The sequence below is a fragment of the Hevea brasiliensis genome, chromosome 10 (genome assembly GCF_030052815.1).
Source record: "Hevea brasiliensis isolate MT/VB/25A 57/8 chromosome 10, ASM3005281v1, whole genome shotgun sequence".
Classification (NCBI taxonomy): Eukaryota; Viridiplantae; Streptophyta; class Magnoliopsida; order Malpighiales; family Euphorbiaceae; genus Hevea; species Hevea brasiliensis.
The window spans coordinates 98,711,871-98,733,141 of NC_079502.1; the positions used below are offsets into that span (position 1 = coordinate 98,711,871).

A 21,271-nucleotide genomic window follows, 5' to 3' on the forward strand; every position below is an offset into this window, starting at 1 on the left:
CATTTGTCTATTGGGCCATAAGTATATTAATCACTTGTGATTTGCAAAAGTATTGATGAATATTAATCACAAGTACGTTCTCTATACCAAAGTTAGCACAACAGACACATATATTTTAATTAATCAGTTGTTCTTGATCTGAGCTGATTTCTGAAGCAAGAAAATCTTCTTCAAAACCTTAACCACCATAACCAAGCTTTGTTTCTTAGGCTGATATACACTGCCAGGTTTGGACATGGTTACAGCCTGCACACAGTAAAGCTGCAGCTCCTGATGATCTCTAGTAGATGACGATGGCGATGATGATGGTGATTCAGATAATTGTTTATTCTTGCCCAAGGAAGAAACCCTTTGAAGCTCTTCGTTGAAGTCCTCCCATAACATGTCCATCTTCTCCTCCTTATTGGCTAGTACCTCACTTTCCAAGGAGGATAAGCTCTTGCCGGCGAAGCCTGCAGCCTCTCTCTCATCATCAGGATAAACTATGGAAGATACACGCCATAAGGAAGGTGAAATTGCAAAGTGAGGAAGAGGGTTGGTGATCTTAGGGAAGCTGAAGTCTTCTGCTGATACCATTGCTTTGATTTAATTGCTACTTGCATACAAATGAGACGAGTTGAATATATCAAAGAAAGGGCTGAAAACTGGAAAGATTTTTCCACAGATTGTTTTGTTATGTATTTGCTTGGAAAGGGAATAAAGATAAGTCAACTAGAATGTTAAAGAGAGAGATGGATCATCTCAGCAACCGCCGGATTGATCGGGGAAAGAGAACTTGAGAGGTAGAAAGAGATGTAAATGGTTTTTGAAGGTTGAAAGGAACTGACAACTCCCCTCTTCCCGTGTAGGAAGACTCTCAAGTTAGCGAATGTAGAATGAAGTGCTTGGGCGCTTGAACACAGCCACCATAGCAGATGGATTAGATTAATGCGTCCATACCATAAGCTACTGCTGGTGTTATTTGTCAGTACGAGGGTCAAATCTACTTGTTGAAATGGTATTTAGTTTGCATGCCTTGCCAAATGCTGCCAATTTTAGTTTTCTTTCCAAACTAATGTTAATTAAAATTACCAATTCTATATATACCATATTAAAATCTCCTACAATTTCCATAAACATATATAATTAATCATGATAATTTATAATTTAATGAGAGATTAATTCAATTAATAAAGAAAAGAGTTATTTTATTAATTATAATTATATTTCAAGGGTAAAGACCCAGGACTGGTAAAGTTGAAGCTGGCCTTTGTGCTTGAAAGAATATAAACACTAGAAATAAATTATTCAAAAATGGAAGAGAAGGTCGTTGTCCCATCCCACTGGGCAAGCAAACCCCAAGAAAATGTGTGTATGATTAGTGGTGGCAACAATTAGAGGGGAGCGTTGGGGCCTTTTTTGTTGACCACTTCACACATTAGTGGTTTCAAGAGTCCTTTGTTTAATTAATTGCTCGGTTATCATATATCTATGTGACTACAATAAAACGTCAAGGAACCGTTCAAACTTCTTCAATTGCATTTAATGTTGATTTTTAGTTTCTTCCATACATACTCTAATCCCCCAGGAAATATTTATGTAAATCGATCCATTATGTATCCAAATTATAAATATATATATATATTTATTTATTTTATATATAAAATTTATTATATATAATATATTTTAATTTCACAATTACTTTTAATAAAAAAAAAATTACCTCCCTATATATATCAAATTTGTTTTCAATAGATTGTAAATACCATTTTCATAAAGTGTACTGATGTAGATCGTCCATTTCAAAACCGCCAAAGTATTCATATTTGGATGTGAACACATCAGCTGCATTTTCTCACCTAAGGTTTGAGAACATCCACATGGGTATTTTTGGCAAAGAAGTTAGTCACAACCCGTAACCAATTGGCAATGAGAAGTCACAAGTCAAAAAAAAAAAAAAAAGAAAATTCAACAACATAACTAAGTTGTCAGTCACTGCAAAACCACTTGTTTAGTTTTGTCCCTCTCCTTGAAGAATCATTGCTATATTTGGAACGTTATAAGAACAAAACCGCTTCTGGCAGCTATAAGAGCAAAACCACTTCTTGCATAGATGCATAAAAAATCCTTCACAACAAACCAAGTGATAACAAATGTTGGTAATGCAAATTTTTGAGGCTACCCTTTCTTTGTCATCGCTGGCTTTGTGACTGTAGGTTATACCACATTACCTTCTTCTCAATTGTATTTAGCTCCTTCTGCTTCTATCCCTTTTTTCCTCAGCTTCTACATTTCTTTTCTTCTTTCATCTCTTTCTGCAAGTTCCTTGCTCAAATTGCCAGAAATTTCAATTCTTGCAGTGGTTGAGAATCAGGTATGGTCTTTTCTTGTAGAATTTCCTCTTTTTCCCCCTTCCTTTGGATGTCAATTTCACGTTCCTGAAAGTTTGAATTCCACGGCATTACATTTTAAGTTACATTCGAAGACAATACAAAATTTATGCAGTAATTGTAAGCCAGTGCACAAAGTTACAGAACCTAGATTGCTTGATGCAATTTTGTCTGCTCAAGCTGCACCATGTCAGTGGTTGACTCTAGTGTGCCCTACGTATAAGATCAATGGCTGACAGGGCAAGAGTTATGATAGGCGATTGTTTCATTTATCTAAATGAAAATGGGGGAGGAAGGAAGGTGCGCTGCTAGAGAAAAAGAAGAGGAAAGAATCACAAGTTTTTCAATAGTCAAAAGAAAAATAGGAAGGAGTCTCTAATCTCTATCACATCATGCAAAAAGCAATATATCACCATTTTCAAAAGAAGCCTATCAACATAAATTCATAATCCACCTCCCTGCTAGAATTAGAAAGATAGGGAGCATATAGATTTGTGTATGTTTTCAAAGTACATATTTATTTCTCTACACTGTTTTCTTCCTCGCTGCTAAGGTCTAAAAACCATCAACTCTTTCAGTTATATCAAAAAAATATGCCACTCCCATTTCCTATAAATTGTCCACCCCGCCTCGTACCAATGGAGATCTTAACATACTATTATCAAGTTAGCAGTCTGCAGACTGGAAGATCAGGAAGGTAAAAGACATAGGAAAAACTAAAGCACCACTAATTTATACATTTTATTATCCAGTCAAATTATTTTTTTTTTCAAAAATGCAAAATTTGCACAGCATTTATATCTCAAATTTAAGCTGTGTTATTGAATGGGCAGCTTCTCAACAAGAGCAGCACAGGACATTCTAAAATTACCTCTGTTTGTTTTATCTACAGAAAAATGTTGGCTTAATGATCTGGCTAGCATCCAGCATTCAAACTCTGATGTGCACAAGATCCTGTATTGACCACTTAATAGACAATTTCTAAATTGGATAAAAAACTCGACCTTAGTGTACCCAAATCCCACTTCACTATAATAAAATCCTACCTCCTTTCAGTTTTTTGGAAGGCTGAATGTGACTATGATCTATGAGCTCATGCAATTTAGACACGACTGCTCTAGACTGGATTAAGTTAGGTAGGTCAAGATTCTAGCAAGCATATCAATTAGTTTAGTAATAATATATCTATACAAACACATTGTTTTGCCACTCCAATGCAATACCATTCACTCTTTAGATGCTTAAATTCTGCCTAACCAAATCTGAGTCCTTTAAATGAGACCGTTTACCGTTTCATACACTGGCACTTGCTGCAGATCATTGACACAAGTTGTTCATGATATACACACCCATGGAGAAGAAGGCAAACCAAGGTGCAGCCGGTTGTAAACCTTTGACCACTTTTGTGCAAACAGATACAAATGCTTTTCGAGAGGTTGTGCAGCGGTTAACAGGCCCAGCAGAGAGTGATCCAGCCCAGGGAACAGCAGCTACAAAGGTTGCAGGCATAAAGAGACCAACATCTAAACTCCATGAAAGAAGGCAGTACACAAGGCCCAAGCTTGAGATAGTTAAACCCCCAGTCAACTTCAAACCTTTGACTTCCCCAACCACATCACGGAATCCTTCTCTTCTCCCAAGTCCTGTGGGCACCCCTTCTACAAATTTCTCCAAACTGTCAATACAAGAACCAGAGAACAAAGGAGAATCAGCAATTTCTGATTTAAATAGTGAGGAAGAAGATAAAGCAATCAAAGAGAGGCGATTTTACTTGCATCCATCACCTCGATCTAGACCAGGATATGCAGAACCAGAACTACTTTCTTTATTTCCATTGACATCCCCCAAATCAAGTGAGAAACCGTGATTTGTAGTTTTTGACATTGCACCTCTGCCTGCTTGAACTTCATTTTTTCTCCTGCTGCCAGGTACAGCAGATGATGTCACCAATCCATATATAGAGTTCTTTGAAAAAATAGTAAATACTGTAATAATCCTCTTTTACTTTTCTAGAACTAATTACCATTTCTTCCACTGTTTAAGTATTTATTTTTCATTTGCTTCACAAGAAGATAAAGATGAAGGAACAATGTGATAGTGAAAGGAAAAAATAGAAAAGATAAGAAAACACTAGCAGAACAGGGAAGGAAGAGAAGACACTAAGGGAAAGAAAAGGATTAAAAAAAAAAAGGAAGAAAGACAGTGTATTAGGAGAAAATAAATTATATTCTTACAATAAAAATAACAAAATACAGGTATTTATGGAGACTTGAAAAATCAAACGACATAAAGCTCTCCTCGCTGAACATTAAATCTGGAACTCATAAGGAATAAAAAAAAAAAAAAAAAAAAAAACTATGTTATCACAATTAAGACTTAAAAAATAAATATAAAAAAAAAGCTCCCAAGTTTAAGTTAAGTGACTGTATCAAAGAAGTAAATATACAGGCGATTAAGTGCAAATTTGAGGCATTCACTAACATCCCCACTGAGACCTGGCTAACTTTCCTATACAGCATACTGGCCTGTCTTCAGGATTATTCTCCTCTGCTCTAAGTTTAATAACAGGCCAAGTACAACTTAGGGGGAAAAAAAAAGACGATAAGTAATAGAATTTGGCCCCCAAGTCCAATTAAATGAGCTAGTTATTCATTTGAAGTCAGAAATATAACAAAATAATTGCACAGTGAACCATCCCTTGGATTTAGGCAGAAGTTGGGAGAATATGCATCAAAATTTTTTACCAGCAAAAATTTCATTGTTGAATTTCAGTGATTAGCCACCCAAGAGGTGTCTGTGTGCACAACAAAGGAGTAGAATTATGCCTTTCAAAATTTATAATTCACTTGCAGCATTGCGAAAGATGTGAGCGTGGCTGTTGGTTTAACTGAAATGACTCCTTGATTTGCAAATCCAAGGTGCTTAATATAGTGTAAATGTTGCTCCTCTGAGGGTGAGAAGAGTCGCCAGCTACAAAGACATTCTTTCTTCTCTCTACTTCGATCCAACTGCATCCAGCTGGCTTTTTTAGGTATCTCATTTTCATTAGTTTTCTTATTTCCATAACCTCATCCCATCTAGCATCTGCTGCAAATAGATTTGATAGAAGTACGTAGTTCCCAGTATTCTTTGCTTCAATTTTAAATAGGTGTTCTGCCACAGCACGTCCTAATTCCACCTCATGATACATCCTGCAGGCACTTAACAATGTCCCCCATACATTTGCATTAGCTTCAATAGGCATTCCCGTCACAAAAGAATAAGCATCATGAATTCGGCCTCCCCGTGCAAGGAGATCCACCACGCAAGAATACTGTTCCATGGTTGGACTCATTCCATGTAGCTTCTCTATTGAATAGAATATCTTCAACCCTTCATCCACAAGGCCAGCATGACGGCAAGCAGATAAAACAGCTGTGATGATAATGTGATCTGGCTTTGTTCCCAACTCAAGCATATGAGAGAAAATCCCAAGTGCTTCCACTCCCATTCCATGCATGGCATACCCACCAACCATGGCAGTGAATATAACTAAATCTCTTCCTGTGTTTGATTGGAAAAGCTTAGAAGCATAACCTATACAGCCACATTTAGCATATAAATCTAAAAGAGCTCCTTCTAAGTGGACATCATCAAAACAAGCTCTAACCACATATCCATGACACTGCTTCACCAAATGTACCAAAGCAATTTGAGCACAGGCTGGAAGGAGACTCATAATGGTAACTGCATCAGGCTTCATTCCTCTAGCTTGTAGCTGATGGAACAGACTAAAAGCCTGATCAGGACAATCATTTTCAGCATACCCTCGAATCATTAGATTCCAAGTAGTGAGGTCAGTGGCAGTCATCTTGTTGAAAATCATACATGCATCATCATATAATCCACATTTTACATAGCCTGAGATCATTGAATTAAAAGTAACCAAATTCCTGTTATTTGATAAACTCTCGAAAACCTTAAATGCATACTCAATGTTACCACATTTGGCATATGTGTCAAGCACTGCATTTCTAGTAGTAGGTTCAACATCAGACAGCAAAAGGCCATGCCTAAGTGAATAGCAATGAGTCTCTTTGACCTTATCTACTTTTAAGAGGTAAGCACAAAAATGAAGTATGGTTAAGATGGTAATGGAATCAGGTCTAATTCCTTCCTTAAGCATCCAATGTAACAATTCCAAAAACTTAATATTGTGTCCACTCTCTGCAAAGGCATCAAGCATAGAATTCCATGATATCAAATCTTTATTAGAAATCATTAAAAATGTATGATATGCTGCTTCTATGCTGTCACATTTTGCATAAAAACTAACTAGAGCATTCCCAATAGATGTATCCTGACATAAGTAAGGATGTCGAAGAACATAACTATGGATCTCTCTACCCACCTTCAAGTTTTTAAGCTGTGCACAGGCAGGAAGAATACTGACTAGGGTTACAGAATCTGGCCCACTCATCTCTGAAGAAAGTAATTCTTGAAATAATTCCAAAGCTTTTGACCACTCACCATTGAATGCATATCCTGAAATGATAGCATTCCATGAAATCAAATCTTTCAATTCCATCCTTTGAAACAATAATTCTGCTTCCTTTACCCATCCAACTATCAAGTAGAAGCTCACCAAAGCATTACAGACAGAAACATCTGCTAACAACTCATTGTGCCGCAGGGCATAACAGTGTATCTCTTTCCCAAAGCAGTAGGCAATATTCCTATCCAAAGATGCACAAACGGGCAGAATATTAGCAATAGTTGCATGATTTGGTTTTATTTTACTTTTCAGCATCAAAATAAATAATCTGAAGGCATTGTCCATCAACTTATTCTCAGAAAACCCAGCAATGATGGCATTCCATGAAATGACATCTTTGTCATTAATGCTATCAAAAGCCACATACGCATCATTGTGAACTAGCCCGCATTTAGCATACATTGACACCAGAGAGTTTCCAACAAGTGTATGCGTCTCCATTCCAACTTTAATCATATAACAGTGCACACACTTACCTGCGTATATATCTCTCATGCGAGCACAAACAGGAAGAATAATGGCCGCGGTAACAGAACTAGGCTTTACTTCATTGGAAACATGCATTCTATTAAACAACCTTAAGGCCTCAGCATCATAATTCCGAGACCCAGCAAACCCAGATAAGAGAATATTCCAGAAGACGGGATCATGATCACAATAACCTACTTCACCAAATAGTTTCTTGCAATCACTAAGAGCTCCACACTTTGCATACATGTTAAGCAGCACTTTCAACACATCATGGGAGGATAGGTGGCCTATTTTTAGAATGCTGCTGTGAAGGGCCTTGCCCCATTTTATGGATGAGAGTGCAGCACAGGATTTGAGAATGCATGCAAGAACTCTGTGATCATGTATATGCCTAAAACCCCCATAACAGCAGGCACTAGAATCTGGGTCAAGCATATTGGCAAACAGCTTGTCTTCCTTACTTTACGTTCAGCTACCATTTCACTGTTTCATGCCTAATAGAAAAAGTGAAAGTGAAAACAATCGAAAGACCTTCAATTGCACCCTTTCTTGCCTCCACAAATGCATCCCAAACTTGGCTCTACAGAAAAATTTCCAACTGCTTACGGTGAAGCAAAACTTTTTTGAGCAAAATATAAGAGAGAAGGAAAAGCTTCTTCAATTGCTATGGTTAGCAAAAGTATTCACATTTCCATAAATATAAATTTACGGTTTCCGCTAATGTCTACTGCTTCCGCTGACGCGTGTTTTTTTGACTCTGGCTTCTTTGGGTCCATGCTTTTTCTTCTTCTTCAAGAAGCTGAAGGGAAGCCAATAACAGGATGGAAGGAACAAACCACTCAGCATTTCTCAACTTACAACCATGGTTTTCAGACTCAGTCTGGTCTAAAAGCTGGTTAAGGGAAAGGATTAAGGGTTTAAGATTCAATCGGAATTAAACCAGACCAACAGCATAAAGTCCTGTATTTAAAACAAATCACCATATTCAATATAAATGTACATAAGTCATGTCCTACATCATAGTTAATTTCAAAAAATAAATATAACATAATTGTCTATATAATCTATGTTCAAAATAAGCCACCATAACACAATAACGACTTAAGAAAAATAATAAAGGAAAAAGAGAGAAATAAAATGTGATATAATAGGTCCTACATTTTTTTTCCCCAAAATTATAAAAGCAAGCAGCAAAAAGTCCAACTCAATTTTAGCTACATAAAATTTTCTCTCCAGTAATAGTAATAGCCATATTCAAGAGAAATAGATTTTCATGTCTATTTGATAAAAAATACAAGTTAAAGCAAGTGCTTATGAATTTTCAAGACATAGATTTTCATATCAATACATATCTCAATAGCTCCTCCAAGATATAAATTTTCAGGAGAAATATATTTACTCATTTGCCTTTTCCCATCATTGAGAAAGCAACCATTATGCTTTAACCAAAATCAAGTTTAGTTATCTAACCAAAGCAACGATTTTTCTGGAGCAAGTACCACTGAAACAATTGTGCACAATTATCTTAAATCCAAATACACTTGAAGCCATTCACATATAATTTCAAGATAAATAGAGACCCATAAAACTGAAATCAGCAACACATGATCATGGGAAAAAAAAGCTAAAATCAACAAATCAATTAGCACCACCTATTTCAACTGCATATGAATGAAATCATAGGAAACAAATCAACTGCATATGGGAAAAAAAATCAACTGCTTATGCTCATGGGAAAAAAATCAACTACATATAAATGAAATTACAAAAAAACCAATTTCATACTTTCATGTCAGCAAGAATAGGCTCAACTGCATATCAATGGATTTGCAATACTAACCGGTAACAAATAACAAGCTCTAGCCTTGAATGTCTTCCTGAATCCCAACAAAAAAAAAAGGCTACAAGAGAGTGATTTGTTGCTGTGATTTGAGAGAGAACAAAGCAGTAAGTGAGAGGAGAGCAGCAACTTCAGAGGATGAAAAATGAACTGCGATTTTGATTGCTTTGGGTAATAAAACGATGAAGTTTTGTTCAAATAGCAGGGGGAAAACAAAGACCGGCCTGAACCGCCAGACCGTGCCGGGGCTAACGATTGGCAGGTTACCGGGCCGAGTCGACGGGTTTTTACCCATTTTGAGTTAAAACGAGCTTTAGGATGAACCGAACCGTTGAGTGAACCAATTCATGATTGTTCCAATTAAATCAATCAGTCCGATCTCTTTTTCAAAACCATGCCCACAACATGTTAATTTATATTTGAGTAAATTATTTTATTTTTCATATTATTAACACTTTATTTCATTTATTTAAAAAAAAATAAAACATCCATAAATTTTAGGATAATTTATAACTAATTCTTTGAGATATAGCAAAAACTTATAAGTTAATTCTTGATTATTTTTTAACAATTTGATCTCAAAATTTAATTTTGTTAACAAATTAATCCTTATCAATAACAGCTTTTCAATTTTAAGTAATTTAGTCTTTAAATTTTTATTTTATTAAAAAAATAATCTCTTTATTTAAATTTTATATTCAGTGATTATTTTGATAATAAAATAAAATTTTATGAACAAAATTATTTTAAATTAGAAAGAAGTTAATGATCAATTTAGATAATATACTAATTTATTAACAAAATTAAATTTTTTAAGACCAACTTATTATTTAGAAATATATCTAAAACTAATATGTGGGTTTTGTTATACTTAAAAACTTAACTATAGTTTTTCTACTGGTTAATTGAATTCATTTTTAGTAATAAATAAATTTTATATATTATATAAATATTTATTTTTTAAATTTAATTTAAAAAAAAAAATTAAAGGCCATAGAGAGCTGCTTGGGCTAGTGGCAGATATATATGGAAAAAGATGAGTCCATTAATCTCTCTTTTATTAATATTTTTTATAATTATTAAATTTTTTTAATAAAATTTAAAATTATTTGAGATTAAAAAAATATATTGTGTATTAAAAAATTTATTTATTTTTAAAATTTTATTATGACTTTCGATAATAAATTTTATGAAAATAAAATGATATAATTATATGTATGATAAATTAATAAATAATTTTTAATTACTTACATATATATATATATATATATATTGTCACGACCTAACCCATGGGCCGAACCAGCACTAGGACCTAGGCCAACCTAAAGCCCCCGAGGCCCATGGTAAGCCTAACTATTCCTCAACCCAATCCTAAGGCCTATTTGGGCCTAATTTCAAGAATTCAATCGAACAGAGTCCGGCCATAAAATGGACCACATAACGGGGAGTTTTTGACTCACTCGACCTGTAAACACAATATATATAATCATCTGGAGAGCTCAGCTCACCCTCCACATAATCATGATGCCATAAAAATAAATGGGAGCTCGGCTCCCTCATCCAGTCCAACATACATGTATTTAATAAGTTTACAGGTCCAACATGGCAATTATATTACAGACTCAAATCAAATAAATATTTCTAACACATGTAGAATTCTAGTAGTTAACAGAATTATATAATATCATAACATAAACAGGCAACCTGCGAGGGATGGGAACAGGTTAAGACTCAAAAATAAACTTCTTGTATCCTAAAAAAATAGGTGAATAGGAGTAAGCATTCGACTCAGAGAGTAAAATATCAATTTTAACCATAATCTCTATAGCTATCTAAAGCTAATGCACCATGTGAAGTAAAATACAACATCGTCATAATTTTCATATCATAACAGCAAAAAGGTAATTTGAAGCACTCACACACTCGATAATGTCAAGCAATACATATATAGGAGCTGATCCCCTATACAGCCCTCTTAATCCAACCTCTGTTAGCGAAGATCTCAAGCCAGGCTTTCGCTTAATAAATCAAATATGGGATCCCAGCGAATCTCTCAAGCCGTGTCTACCCAGAAGGACCAGGTCCCAACGAGCATCCCTCAAGCTATGTCTACCTGTCCTGTCCATATCCAACACCATACCACACGCACGCTAATGCACGCACACTGCTCCAAATTACTATAACCAACACCCATGGCAATTCATCAATTAAAAATGCAATATAAAATGGGCCTAGTGTTTAACTGCATAGATATATACATATAAGTGATGCGTGAGCATACCTGAACATATAATAATATTGAAATTATAATTAAAATTAATGTTTCACTCAAAGACTTAACCGCAGTCACTATGGCGGCTGGGCGGAGGAGGAAGATTATCCCGGCTCACCTGATAATTTTATTACAATTGTTTAATACATTTGACTTAATACAAACTAAGAAAAGACTAAAGATGTCTTAAGTCGTGCTGAAAATATGACAAAGTCTCCCCTATACTTATGACCTACCCAACCGACAAAAGGGTTTAAAACGCACTTCTATATCCACAAACCATACACCCACAACTCAATCACATCACATAGCCCCTCCTGGGCCCATCCAAACAGTCATCAATCACAACATGTAAAATTACAGTTTAGTCCTTATAGTTGACCCTTTTACAAAAATTACCCAATTGAGCTCTAAAAATTCTAAAACTTTGCCCCGCGGTCCTTAGTATTATTACTAAACTAATTCAAAAGGAATTATAATTTTTTGAGCTACTATGAATATTTTATAAATTTTTAATCCAATTCAAGCACTAGACAATTAAGAAAAAGTAAGGTTCGGGTTTACCTATGCCGATTCCGACCTCGGGAACGCGCTTGGGACGTCTGACAACTGTGGGGTAGCCAAAATCTTGACCCAATTCCAAGACTTTTTTGATAGCCTGTCTGTCTGGTCAGAAATTTACAGACCCAGGCAACCGTTGAATTTTTCGTGAATTGAAGGTACCTACACGAAGCCCATAACACGAGAGTTAGTACAAAATTTTTACGGAATTTTCTAAGCTCATTTAGTGCTCGGAAAAATACTACAAAATTTCATGGGACCCATCAAAAAACAATATCGGAAAATTTTGAAATTTATATTGCCGCGAAGCTCCCGACTAGGGTAGGGCTCCAGTACTCTTGGTTTTCTTGTAGGGTTCACGGTTTGCGAGAAATCTAGCCCAAAAATTGAAAATGAGCTAAAACTTTTTGGACAAAAATTGGGCAAACCGCTCGATGAATTTTGGTGTTCTTAGTATTTCTGGAAAGCTCTCGAGGTGTAGATGTATCTCGGCACAAGACTTAGCCCAAACGGTGGCCGGATTGGCCGGATTTTGGCCGGGAAGCCGAAACGGCGTGCTGAGTGTTTTTCACGCGCCTTTTTTGGCGTTTCAGGCGGCGGCCGGCGAGGGGGAGGAGCTGAGGTGGTGCGCCTAGGGGTGAGCATTCGGTTCGAACCGAACTGAATTAAATTATAAAAATAGAATCGTAAATTTTAGAAACTGAACCGAACCAAAATGGGTAAAAAATAGAATCGAACCGAACTGCTCTATTTCGGTTCGGTTCAATTTAAATTGATCGGTTTGATTTTTTATTGATTTTTTAATTTAGACTTGATTTTCAAGTTATTTGATCTAATTTTAACTTTGGTTTAAACCTAATAACCATTAATCAATGAAATTAAAAAATTAATATATATATAATTAAATATAATTCATAAATTTTTCATAAAAATAAATCAATTCAAAAATCGATTCGGTTCGATTTAGTTTGATTTGACTATATAAATTATTATTCAGTTTAACTGATTTTTTTTTCTTCAAAACCGAACCGAACCGAAATAACCGAAATTTTTATAATGTAAAATCGAACCTAACCGAATCTATCGAATTTTAAAATCGAATCAATTGAACCGAATTGACTCTGTTCAATTTGATTTTTCAGTTTGAATCGAATTCTGCTTAGCCCTAGGTGCGCCGGCGAGGGGAGGAGGGCTGAGTGGCGGTTGGCCGACGTGGGGAGAAGGGAGGAGAGAGAAAACGGGAGAGAGAGAAAGAGGGACGGGAATGCGCGGGGAGAAAGGAAATAGAAGAAGAAGGCCGGTCCGATTCAGAATACAAAATTTTGAATTTTTATTTTGCCTTGAGGTCGAAAATGAGGCCCAAAAATTTCGAAAAAGTTCTAGAAAACTGAGAAAAATCCATAAAGTCCAAATATATTTTTAGTTTTCCACGTGGTCTTTAAATTAATTTTTAAAATAATCAAAGTTTTATATTTTTAGAAAATCGAACCTGATTTCTAAAATTTGAAAAATTTCAAAAAATTTCCTAAAATTTAAATAAAATAAAATATTAATATTTACCCACAAAATAATAAATTTAAAAATTAGAAGTGTTACACTAATAATAATATAATTTTTTATTATTTACTTTTTACATGTTAGTCTTAAAAAAAATAATAATAAATCCACCATTAACTTGGGCCAATCCTGTAGTCTCCATAGAGCTTCACTCGCGAGTAGAGTCCATCCGGCTTATGAGTGTTAGTCTTATAAGAATTTTCAATTTCAATTTTTGAGAGACCAAAACAAATTATAGAGTTCCATCAACTTTTATTTTGGTTTAGGTTTTAATTTTTTATTTTATTTTGATTCTATTCGAGTCAATCTAACGATTGAACTTCTTTTTAAAAATATTGATTTAAATTGAATCCCTCTTATTTTTATCAACTAAATCCTTATTTGATAAGATTATTTAATTACGTGATAATAACGTTTATTTTTCAAACATAAAATTCGCGTTAGAAACTTCCTCCCCTCACATTTTGTTAACATGTTATTAAGGTGGATTATATTTTACTCTTCATATTTTATTATTATTAATTTTTTTTAATAAAAATTTTTAAAATTTTATTTCTTTAAACACTTTTAATCATTTCATGTTTATTTGTCAAATACAACAATTCCATTAAGTACTTTAATCTCACCGAGTTTGTCTATAATAATAATAATAATAATAATTGTAATTTTAGCATTGAGATGGTATCTAGCTTCCTTCGTTAATTTTGCACTAGAGACACCATCTCTTATTTAACTTTCAATTTCCTGTTTGAAGTGTCATTAAAATTAATTTTGATACAACTATTTCATTTAAGGTTGGTATGGGAGCGATGGCTATTATTCTTAGAGATCATTTGACTTCTGTGGTATAATAGGATCAAAACAAGTCTATGTTGTACTGCTAAGTAGTCCATTTAAATAATACATGGAGATAGAGTTTGATAATGACAAGGACATCTGTACAGAGAGAGATAGAGTTTGCATAGTCTTAGGATATATAATGTTGTTACAATATTATCTCTAATAGTGTTACATCATCATCTCTAATATGCCCCCTCAATTCGAGCACGATTGGGATCGAATTGTTAATATGTTGCGTAAGTCTTCATGGCGAGCTCGAGAAACAACCTTTGTGAGTAAGTCAGCTAATTGGTCTTTTGAAGAAAAGTGTTTGACTTGAATTTCCTTCTTAGCTACTTTGTCGCGAACATAATGGAAGTCAACCTCAATATGCTTTGTTCGAGCATGGAAAATAGGATTTACCGATAGATATGTAGCGCCAATGTTATCGCACCATATAGTTGGTGGATTGGACGGTAAATAATTGAGTTCCTTTAAGAGAGAATGAAGCCATGTTACTTCCATTGTAGCCGCACCAAGTGCTCTATATTCAGCTTCAGTGGAAGATTTGGCCACTGTGGGTTGTTTCTTTGTGCTCCACGAAATTAAATTGTGGCCTAAAAATATAGTGTAGCCAGTGGTAGACTTGCGATCATCTATGTTGCTGGCCTAATCTGCATCGACATAAACATGGACATTGTTGGATGGCGAAGGTGTAATATGGAGGCCAAGATACTGAGTAGCTTTAAGGTACCTTAAGATTCTTTTCACTACCATCCAATGTGTCTCATTCTGTGTATGTAGAAATTGAGAAACTCTGTGCACAACAAAACTTATGTCTGGTCGTGTGATGCATAGATATTGGAGGCCCCCTAACAATACTTCGATACATTTCTGGATTAGACATTGGCTCGCCATCATGATAGCTTAATTTTGTTTTTGTGCAAGCCGGCGTGGAGAGTCCCTTACATTGATCCATCTCGGCTTTACATAGTAAATCGCTTACATACTTTGCTTGGGACAATAACATACCATTGGTTGTTCGAACAACTTCAACTCCAAAAAATAGTCTACAGGCCAAGTTCACGTACCATGAAAACATCTTTTAATGATTGAATTGTCTTGGAGATTGAAGCATTATCATTGCCTGTGAGCAAAATGTCATCAACATAAACTAGACAATAAACTCGAGTAGGACCATTATGATAAATAAAGAGGGAACTGTTCGCATTCGAAGTGATAAAATTTTGATGTAGCAAAGTATTGCGTAACTTGTGATACCATTGCCTGGGCGCTTGCTTTAGCCCATATAAGGATCGCTTAAGCTTGCAAACAAATTATTTTATGGGGGGGAGAATTGTAACACCCCTATTTGTATAGCCTGATATATTTCACTATTCCGGTGACTGGTGTCGGTCTGGAAAATTAAGAGGATTAAAACCACATCTAAAACAACTAGATAAGCTCTAAATATAAATAATTAGTAATTGTCGATTAGTTAAGTATAAATAAGAAAAACAGAACATAAGAAGTTAAACGAGCCGAGAGTCACAGTGATGGGTAACCTTCTCGGGAAGGACTGCGAGGTCGATTTAAACTCAAATTTTGAACCGTAAAATATGACACTGCGGTCCTTAGGACTATTGCAAACACAGTGAAAAAGAGAAAATCACCACAAAGAATTGTTAAGCTGGTCAAATAATTAGGTCAGTGATCTGGAAGAAATATTGAATTATTTGCAAACCGAATAGAACCGGCGAGGGGCAATTTGGTCAATTGACTCCTGAGGCTGACTCCTGACCTGACTGTCCAATAAAAATGGAGAAAAAAAAATTTCAGGATCAAGAATTAAATTAAAGAAGTAAATGGAAAAGAAATGAAAAAGAAATAAAAAATCCAAAAAAAAATCAAAAAGTTTATGACATCACGCATGACATAAGCATGATGCAATAAATTCTAATATTTAAAAATTGAAATTTTGGGATAATTATGAATTAATAAAGTTGAAAATTTAAAAGAAATAAAATTATTTCCTTTTTTCTTCCTTTGGACGTCCACCTTCACCTTCTCTCCCTTCACTCACTAAACCTCCATGGAAGCTTGATTAAAGCTTCTCAAAACCCTTACTTTGGCCATAATTTTCCCAATCCATTAAACTAAACCTTGTTCTAGCACTTTAGTTCAACTATTGAGCAAGAAAGAAAGAAGGAAAAAGAGAAGAAATTGGAGGAGTGAACTTCAAAGTGGAGGTAAGCAATCTAATTTGAAAATTTTAGTTTATTAATTAGTTGTGTTTGTAGCTTAACTAACCTAGAACTCAACTTAAAAATCAAAAGAAAAGATCTTTGGAGGACCAAATAGAAATTCATCCAGCTAGGGTTTAGGTTTGAGAATGGATGATTTTGATGCAAATTATGAATTAGTTAAGTGTGATTGAGTGTATGAGAACTAAATATGCATTTATAATTTAACAAATGAACTAAATATGGAAGTTAGGGTTTTGGACCTAGGGTTTGAATGAAAAAAATTTGGAGAAGTGGTCAAATGGTGTGTTTGACCTTGTTTGATATGAAAAATAGTCATTTGTGACTAATTGATTTATGTTGGAAGTATTAGAATTAGGTTTAGATTCGGATTGGATGTGGGCAGTATGCAGGCAGCATGACCAAGGTCCCTTTCAGGGACCAAAACTGAAAATTTACCAACCCAATTGGTGTGAGACCAATTGGGAATGAAACTAGACACAAAATGACACATTTTTCATTTAGGAATCATGCCCAAAAAGTGACTAAAACCTAGTAAACAAATTGACCAAATCCGGATTAGGCAATCTGACCTGTACAAAAATGACCACATGAACAGTGTTTGTTCATTTAGCCATAACTTGGGCTAAGTAGGTCTAAATATCCTGAAATTTTACCAGTAGAAAGCTAAGATATAAACCTAAAACTTTCATGAAGAATATAAACCCAAATTATGCCCTTAACCAAGTCATTTAGCCACTCAAAATTGGTGACTTAAAACTGCCAGAACCAATTTTGGTGCCCAAAAAATCTGATTAAGTCTAATCCGGCAGCCATGATTCAAATTGCTATAACTTGAGCTACAAAACTCCAAAAGGAGTGATTCAAAAAGGAGAATAAAGTTAAGACAATAAAGAACAATTTCTATGAAGAAAACTTAGCCAAATTCCAACAGAAATATGACCAATAGAACAGTGCAACATAAGACACAAAAACTGAAAATTTACAAATTTTGCCTAAAAGACTTAAGTTTTGAGAAAACAACCAAAACCAACAAAATTGGTGACAAAAATGTGGTATGTGGGTGAAGTTGGAATTTCCATACCTATTAAGCCTTAGAAAGTCAACAAATTGACTTGAATAGTGTAGTGAATAGTAACACCGAAATACAAAATTTAAAGAACGCTAAGTTTAGCATATTAAAGCTAGGTATAAGTGAATTTGAATTTATTTTTGGATTTATAATGAGTTATGATACGGAAACACTGTGAAACTGTGTGTTTCAAAGGAAAAGAATATCAGGAAAGAACCCGAGGGATCGAGTCAAAGCCAAGAGGCGACTCGCTTAAGGTTTGTGCACAACATTAATATGCTTTAAAATTCATTTACAAAGTGCATGAAATGTGTATTATGCTTTTGCTTTGAATTGTTGAAAGTTTATTTGTGTATATTTGAAATGGCAATAAATGTTTAGTAAATTGTTAAGATAAGTTTTGAAACCACTGTGTCATGACCATATATTTAAACACCTCACTAGCATGACTAGTGGGGGAAATCAGTTTCGAATTTTGATTCCTTTTCTGGCTGAAGTGTTAAGGTGTGTGCCAGTAGAAGAAGAAAAAGAATGGGTTCCCATAGATTTGAGCTAGCTAGCTAGCTTTGTGTTGTGACTTCTCCTTAGCCTCTGGCTATTAAGATATATTTGTTTCGAATGGCATGATATAACTGTGTGTTTTATGAAATTTGTTTCGAGACTTTTGAAATGAAATTGTTTGGATTAAAATCTTATAAATCATGTTTTAAATTTATATTTCATATTCAGTTTAATTTTTGAATAAATATTATTTAAATTCCGTATAAAGATTATTTTAGTATATTGTGCACTACTGAGTCCTAATACTCATGTAACACCCCAAAATTTTAAATTTTATTAATTTATGAATATTATTGATATTTTAATTTTATTTAAATTTTAAGAAATTATTTGAGATTTTTCGGATTTTAAAAATCGGGTTCGATTTTTCGAAAATATAAACTTTGATGATTTTTAAAAATTTATTTAAAGACCACGTGGAAAAACTAAAAATATATTTGGAGTCTACAAATTTTTCTGAGTTTTCTAGAATTTTTTTGGAATTTTTGGACCTCGTTTTCAGTCCCAAGGCAGAGTAAAAATTCAAAATTTTGTATCCTAAATCGAACCAATCGAATCGAACCGGACCGGATCGGACTGATCGAATCGGACCGGTCTTCTTCTTTTTCTTCCTCCTCCCCGCGTGCGACCCGACCTCCCTCCCCTTCTCTCCCTTTTTCTCTCTCCTCCCTCCTCCCCTTGCCGCGCCGCCGCCTCCCCTGCCACCCCAGCTCGCTGGCGCGCCGCCCCACCCCTCCCCCACGGCCGGCCGACGCCCCAGGCGGCCGGAAAACACGCGCGAACGCTCCCTTTACGCGCGCGCGACTTTTCGACTTCCCGGCCAAAATTCGGCCGATCCGGCCACCAATCGGACCGGGTCTTGTGTCTAAACTCATCTACTCGTCGAGAGCTTTCCATAGACACCAAGAACACCGAAATCCATCGAGCGGTTTGTCCAATTTTTGCCCGGTAAGTTTTAGCCCATTTTGACTTTCGGGCTAGATTTCTCACAAACCGTGAACCCCACGAGAAAACTGAGAGTACCAGAGCGCTCCACTCGTCGAGAGCTTCACGGGGATATAAATTTCAAAATTTTTTGACACCGTTTTTTGGTGGGTCCCACGGAACTTCGCAGTATTTTTCCGAGCATTAAATGAGCTTAGAAAATTCTGAAAAATTTATGTACTAACCCCCGTGTTGTGGGCTTCGTGTAGGTATCCTCAATTCGTGGAAATTAGACAGTTGTCCTGGTCTGTGAATTTTCGGCCAGACAGACCCGTTATTGGAAAAGTCTCTGAATTGGACCGAGGTTTTGGCTACCCCCCATTGTCAGACGTTCCGAGCGCGTCCCCGGAGTCGGAATCGGCAAAGGTAAACCCGAACCTTGCTTTTTCGTAATTTTTTAGTGCTTAAATAGGATTAAAAATCCATAAAATATTCGTGGTAGCTCATAAAATTATGATTTTTTTTGCAATAGCCTAGTAATATTTCTAAGGACCGCGGGGCAAAGTTTTAGAATTTTTAGAGCTTAGTTGGATAGTTTTTGCAAAAATGATCAATTATAAGGACTAAATTAAAATTTTACATATTGTGATGGATGACTGATTTTATGGGCCCAGGAGGGGATGTGTGATGTGATTGAGTTGTGGATATATGGATTGTGAATATAGAAGTGTGTTTTGAGCCATTTTGCAGGTTGGGTAGGTCCTAGGTATAGGGGAGACTCTGCCGGATTTTCGGCACGACTTAGGATGTATTTGGTCTTTTCATGATTTTTATTGAGTCAATTGTATTAAATAATTGTAATGTAATTGTCAGGTGAGCCTGGACAGCCTTCTTCCTCCGCCCAGCCGCTACAGTGACCGTTGTCAAGTCTGTGAGTAAAATATTAATTTTAATTGTAATTTCGATATTATTATATGTTTAAGCATGCCCATGCATCACTTATATGTATGTATCTATGTAGTTAAACTCTAGGCACGTTTTATGTTGCATTCATAACTGTTAAAGTGCCATGGATATTGTTTTGGTAATTTGGAGCAGTGTGTGTGCGTTGGCGTGTGGTGTGTACTATGGATAGGACGGGTAGTCACAGCTTGAGATCTTCGCTGGGACCCGATCATTTTGGGGTAGTCACGGCTTGAGTTCTTCGCTGGGACCCCGATTTAGTTTATTAAGCGAAAGTCCGGCTTGAGTTCTTTACTGGCACCAGGTTGGATTTAAGAGAGCTGTATAGGGGATCAGCTCCCATATATTATGATTGATATTACTGGGTGTATGAGTGCTCCAAATTACCTTTTTGCTGTTATGATGCGAATTTATTGCTGATGTTGCATTTCACTCTACAGGATATATTAATTTCAGATAGTTATAGAGATTATGGTTAAAATTGATATTTTACTCTCTGAGTCGAACGCACACTCCTGTTCAATATTTTTCCAGGCCACAGAAGGATAGTTTTGAAGTTAACCTGCTTTTCTCTATCGCAGGTTGTTTTCTCATATTTGTGTAATTTTATAAACTTCTAGAAATTTTCGCATGTGTTAGAAATATTTAATTGATTCGGGTCTGTAATATAAATTGTTATGTGGACCTGTAAAATTACTATATGTATGTTTGATGGACTGGATGAGGGAACTGAGCTCCCATTTATTTTTATGTTGATATGAGTATGTGGAGGGTGAGCTGAGCTCCCCAATTGAGTATTTATTTTGTTTACAGGTCGGGTGAGTCAAAAACTCTCCGTTGAAAGGTCCATTTTGTGGTCGGACTCTGTCCGATTGAATTCTTGAAATTGGGCCCAAATGGGCCTTAGAGTTGGGTTAATGAATAGTTAGGCTTACTACAGGTCTCGGGGGCTTTAGGCTGGCCCAGGTCCTAGTGCCGGTCCAGCCCATAGGTTGGGTCGTGACAACTCAGCAATAGCTGTTATTGCTATCTCAGATATAGAGACTAGAGGAGCAGCAGAGTGA

At 35.6% G+C, this 21,271-nt stretch overlaps 2 protein-coding genes across 3 annotated transcripts; one reads left to right on the plus strand and one right to left on the minus strand.

Moving 5' to 3' along the window:
* Positions 1–1,992: 1,992 nt before the first annotated feature.
* LOC131169282 (VQ motif-containing protein 31) lies at positions 1,993–4,569 on the plus strand. Its single transcript, XM_058128441.1, has 2 exons — positions 1,993–2,353; positions 3,686–4,569. Exon 2 carries the CDS (start codon positions 3,706–3,708, stop codon positions 4,234–4,236), a length of 531 nt encoding a protein of 176 aa, XP_057984424.1. The 5' UTR covers positions 1,993–2,353; positions 3,686–3,705; the 3' UTR covers positions 4,237–4,569.
* A 174-nt stretch (positions 4,570–4,743) lies between these two features.
* Positions 4,744–9,377, minus strand: LOC110668279 (putative pentatricopeptide repeat-containing protein At5g08490). 2 transcript variants are annotated; one of them, XM_058128439.1, is made up of 2 exons: positions 9,215–9,377; positions 4,744–8,266 (listed from the first exon to the last, which is right to left on the minus strand). In XM_058128439.1, exon 2 carries the CDS (start codon positions 7,807–7,809, stop codon positions 5,212–5,214), a length of 2,598 nt encoding a protein of 865 aa, XP_057984422.1. In that variant the 5' UTR covers positions 7,810–8,266; positions 9,215–9,377; the 3' UTR covers positions 4,744–5,211. The 2 variants fall into 2 exon arrangements, with proteins under 2 accessions (XP_057984422.1, XP_057984421.1); XM_058128438.1 differs by having other exon boundaries at positions 4,744–8,334.
* Between the last annotated feature and the right edge of the window lie 11,894 nt (positions 9,378–21,271).

Coding starts and splice junctions, on each gene's coding strand:
- LOC131169282 (XM_058128441.1), top strand. CDS start 3,706: ATGATATACACACCCATGGAGAAGAAGGCAAACCAAGGTGCAGCCGGT.
- LOC110668279 (XM_058128439.1), bottom strand. CDS start 7,809: ATGCTTGACCCAGATTCTAGTGCCTGCTGTTATGGGGGTTTTAGGCAT.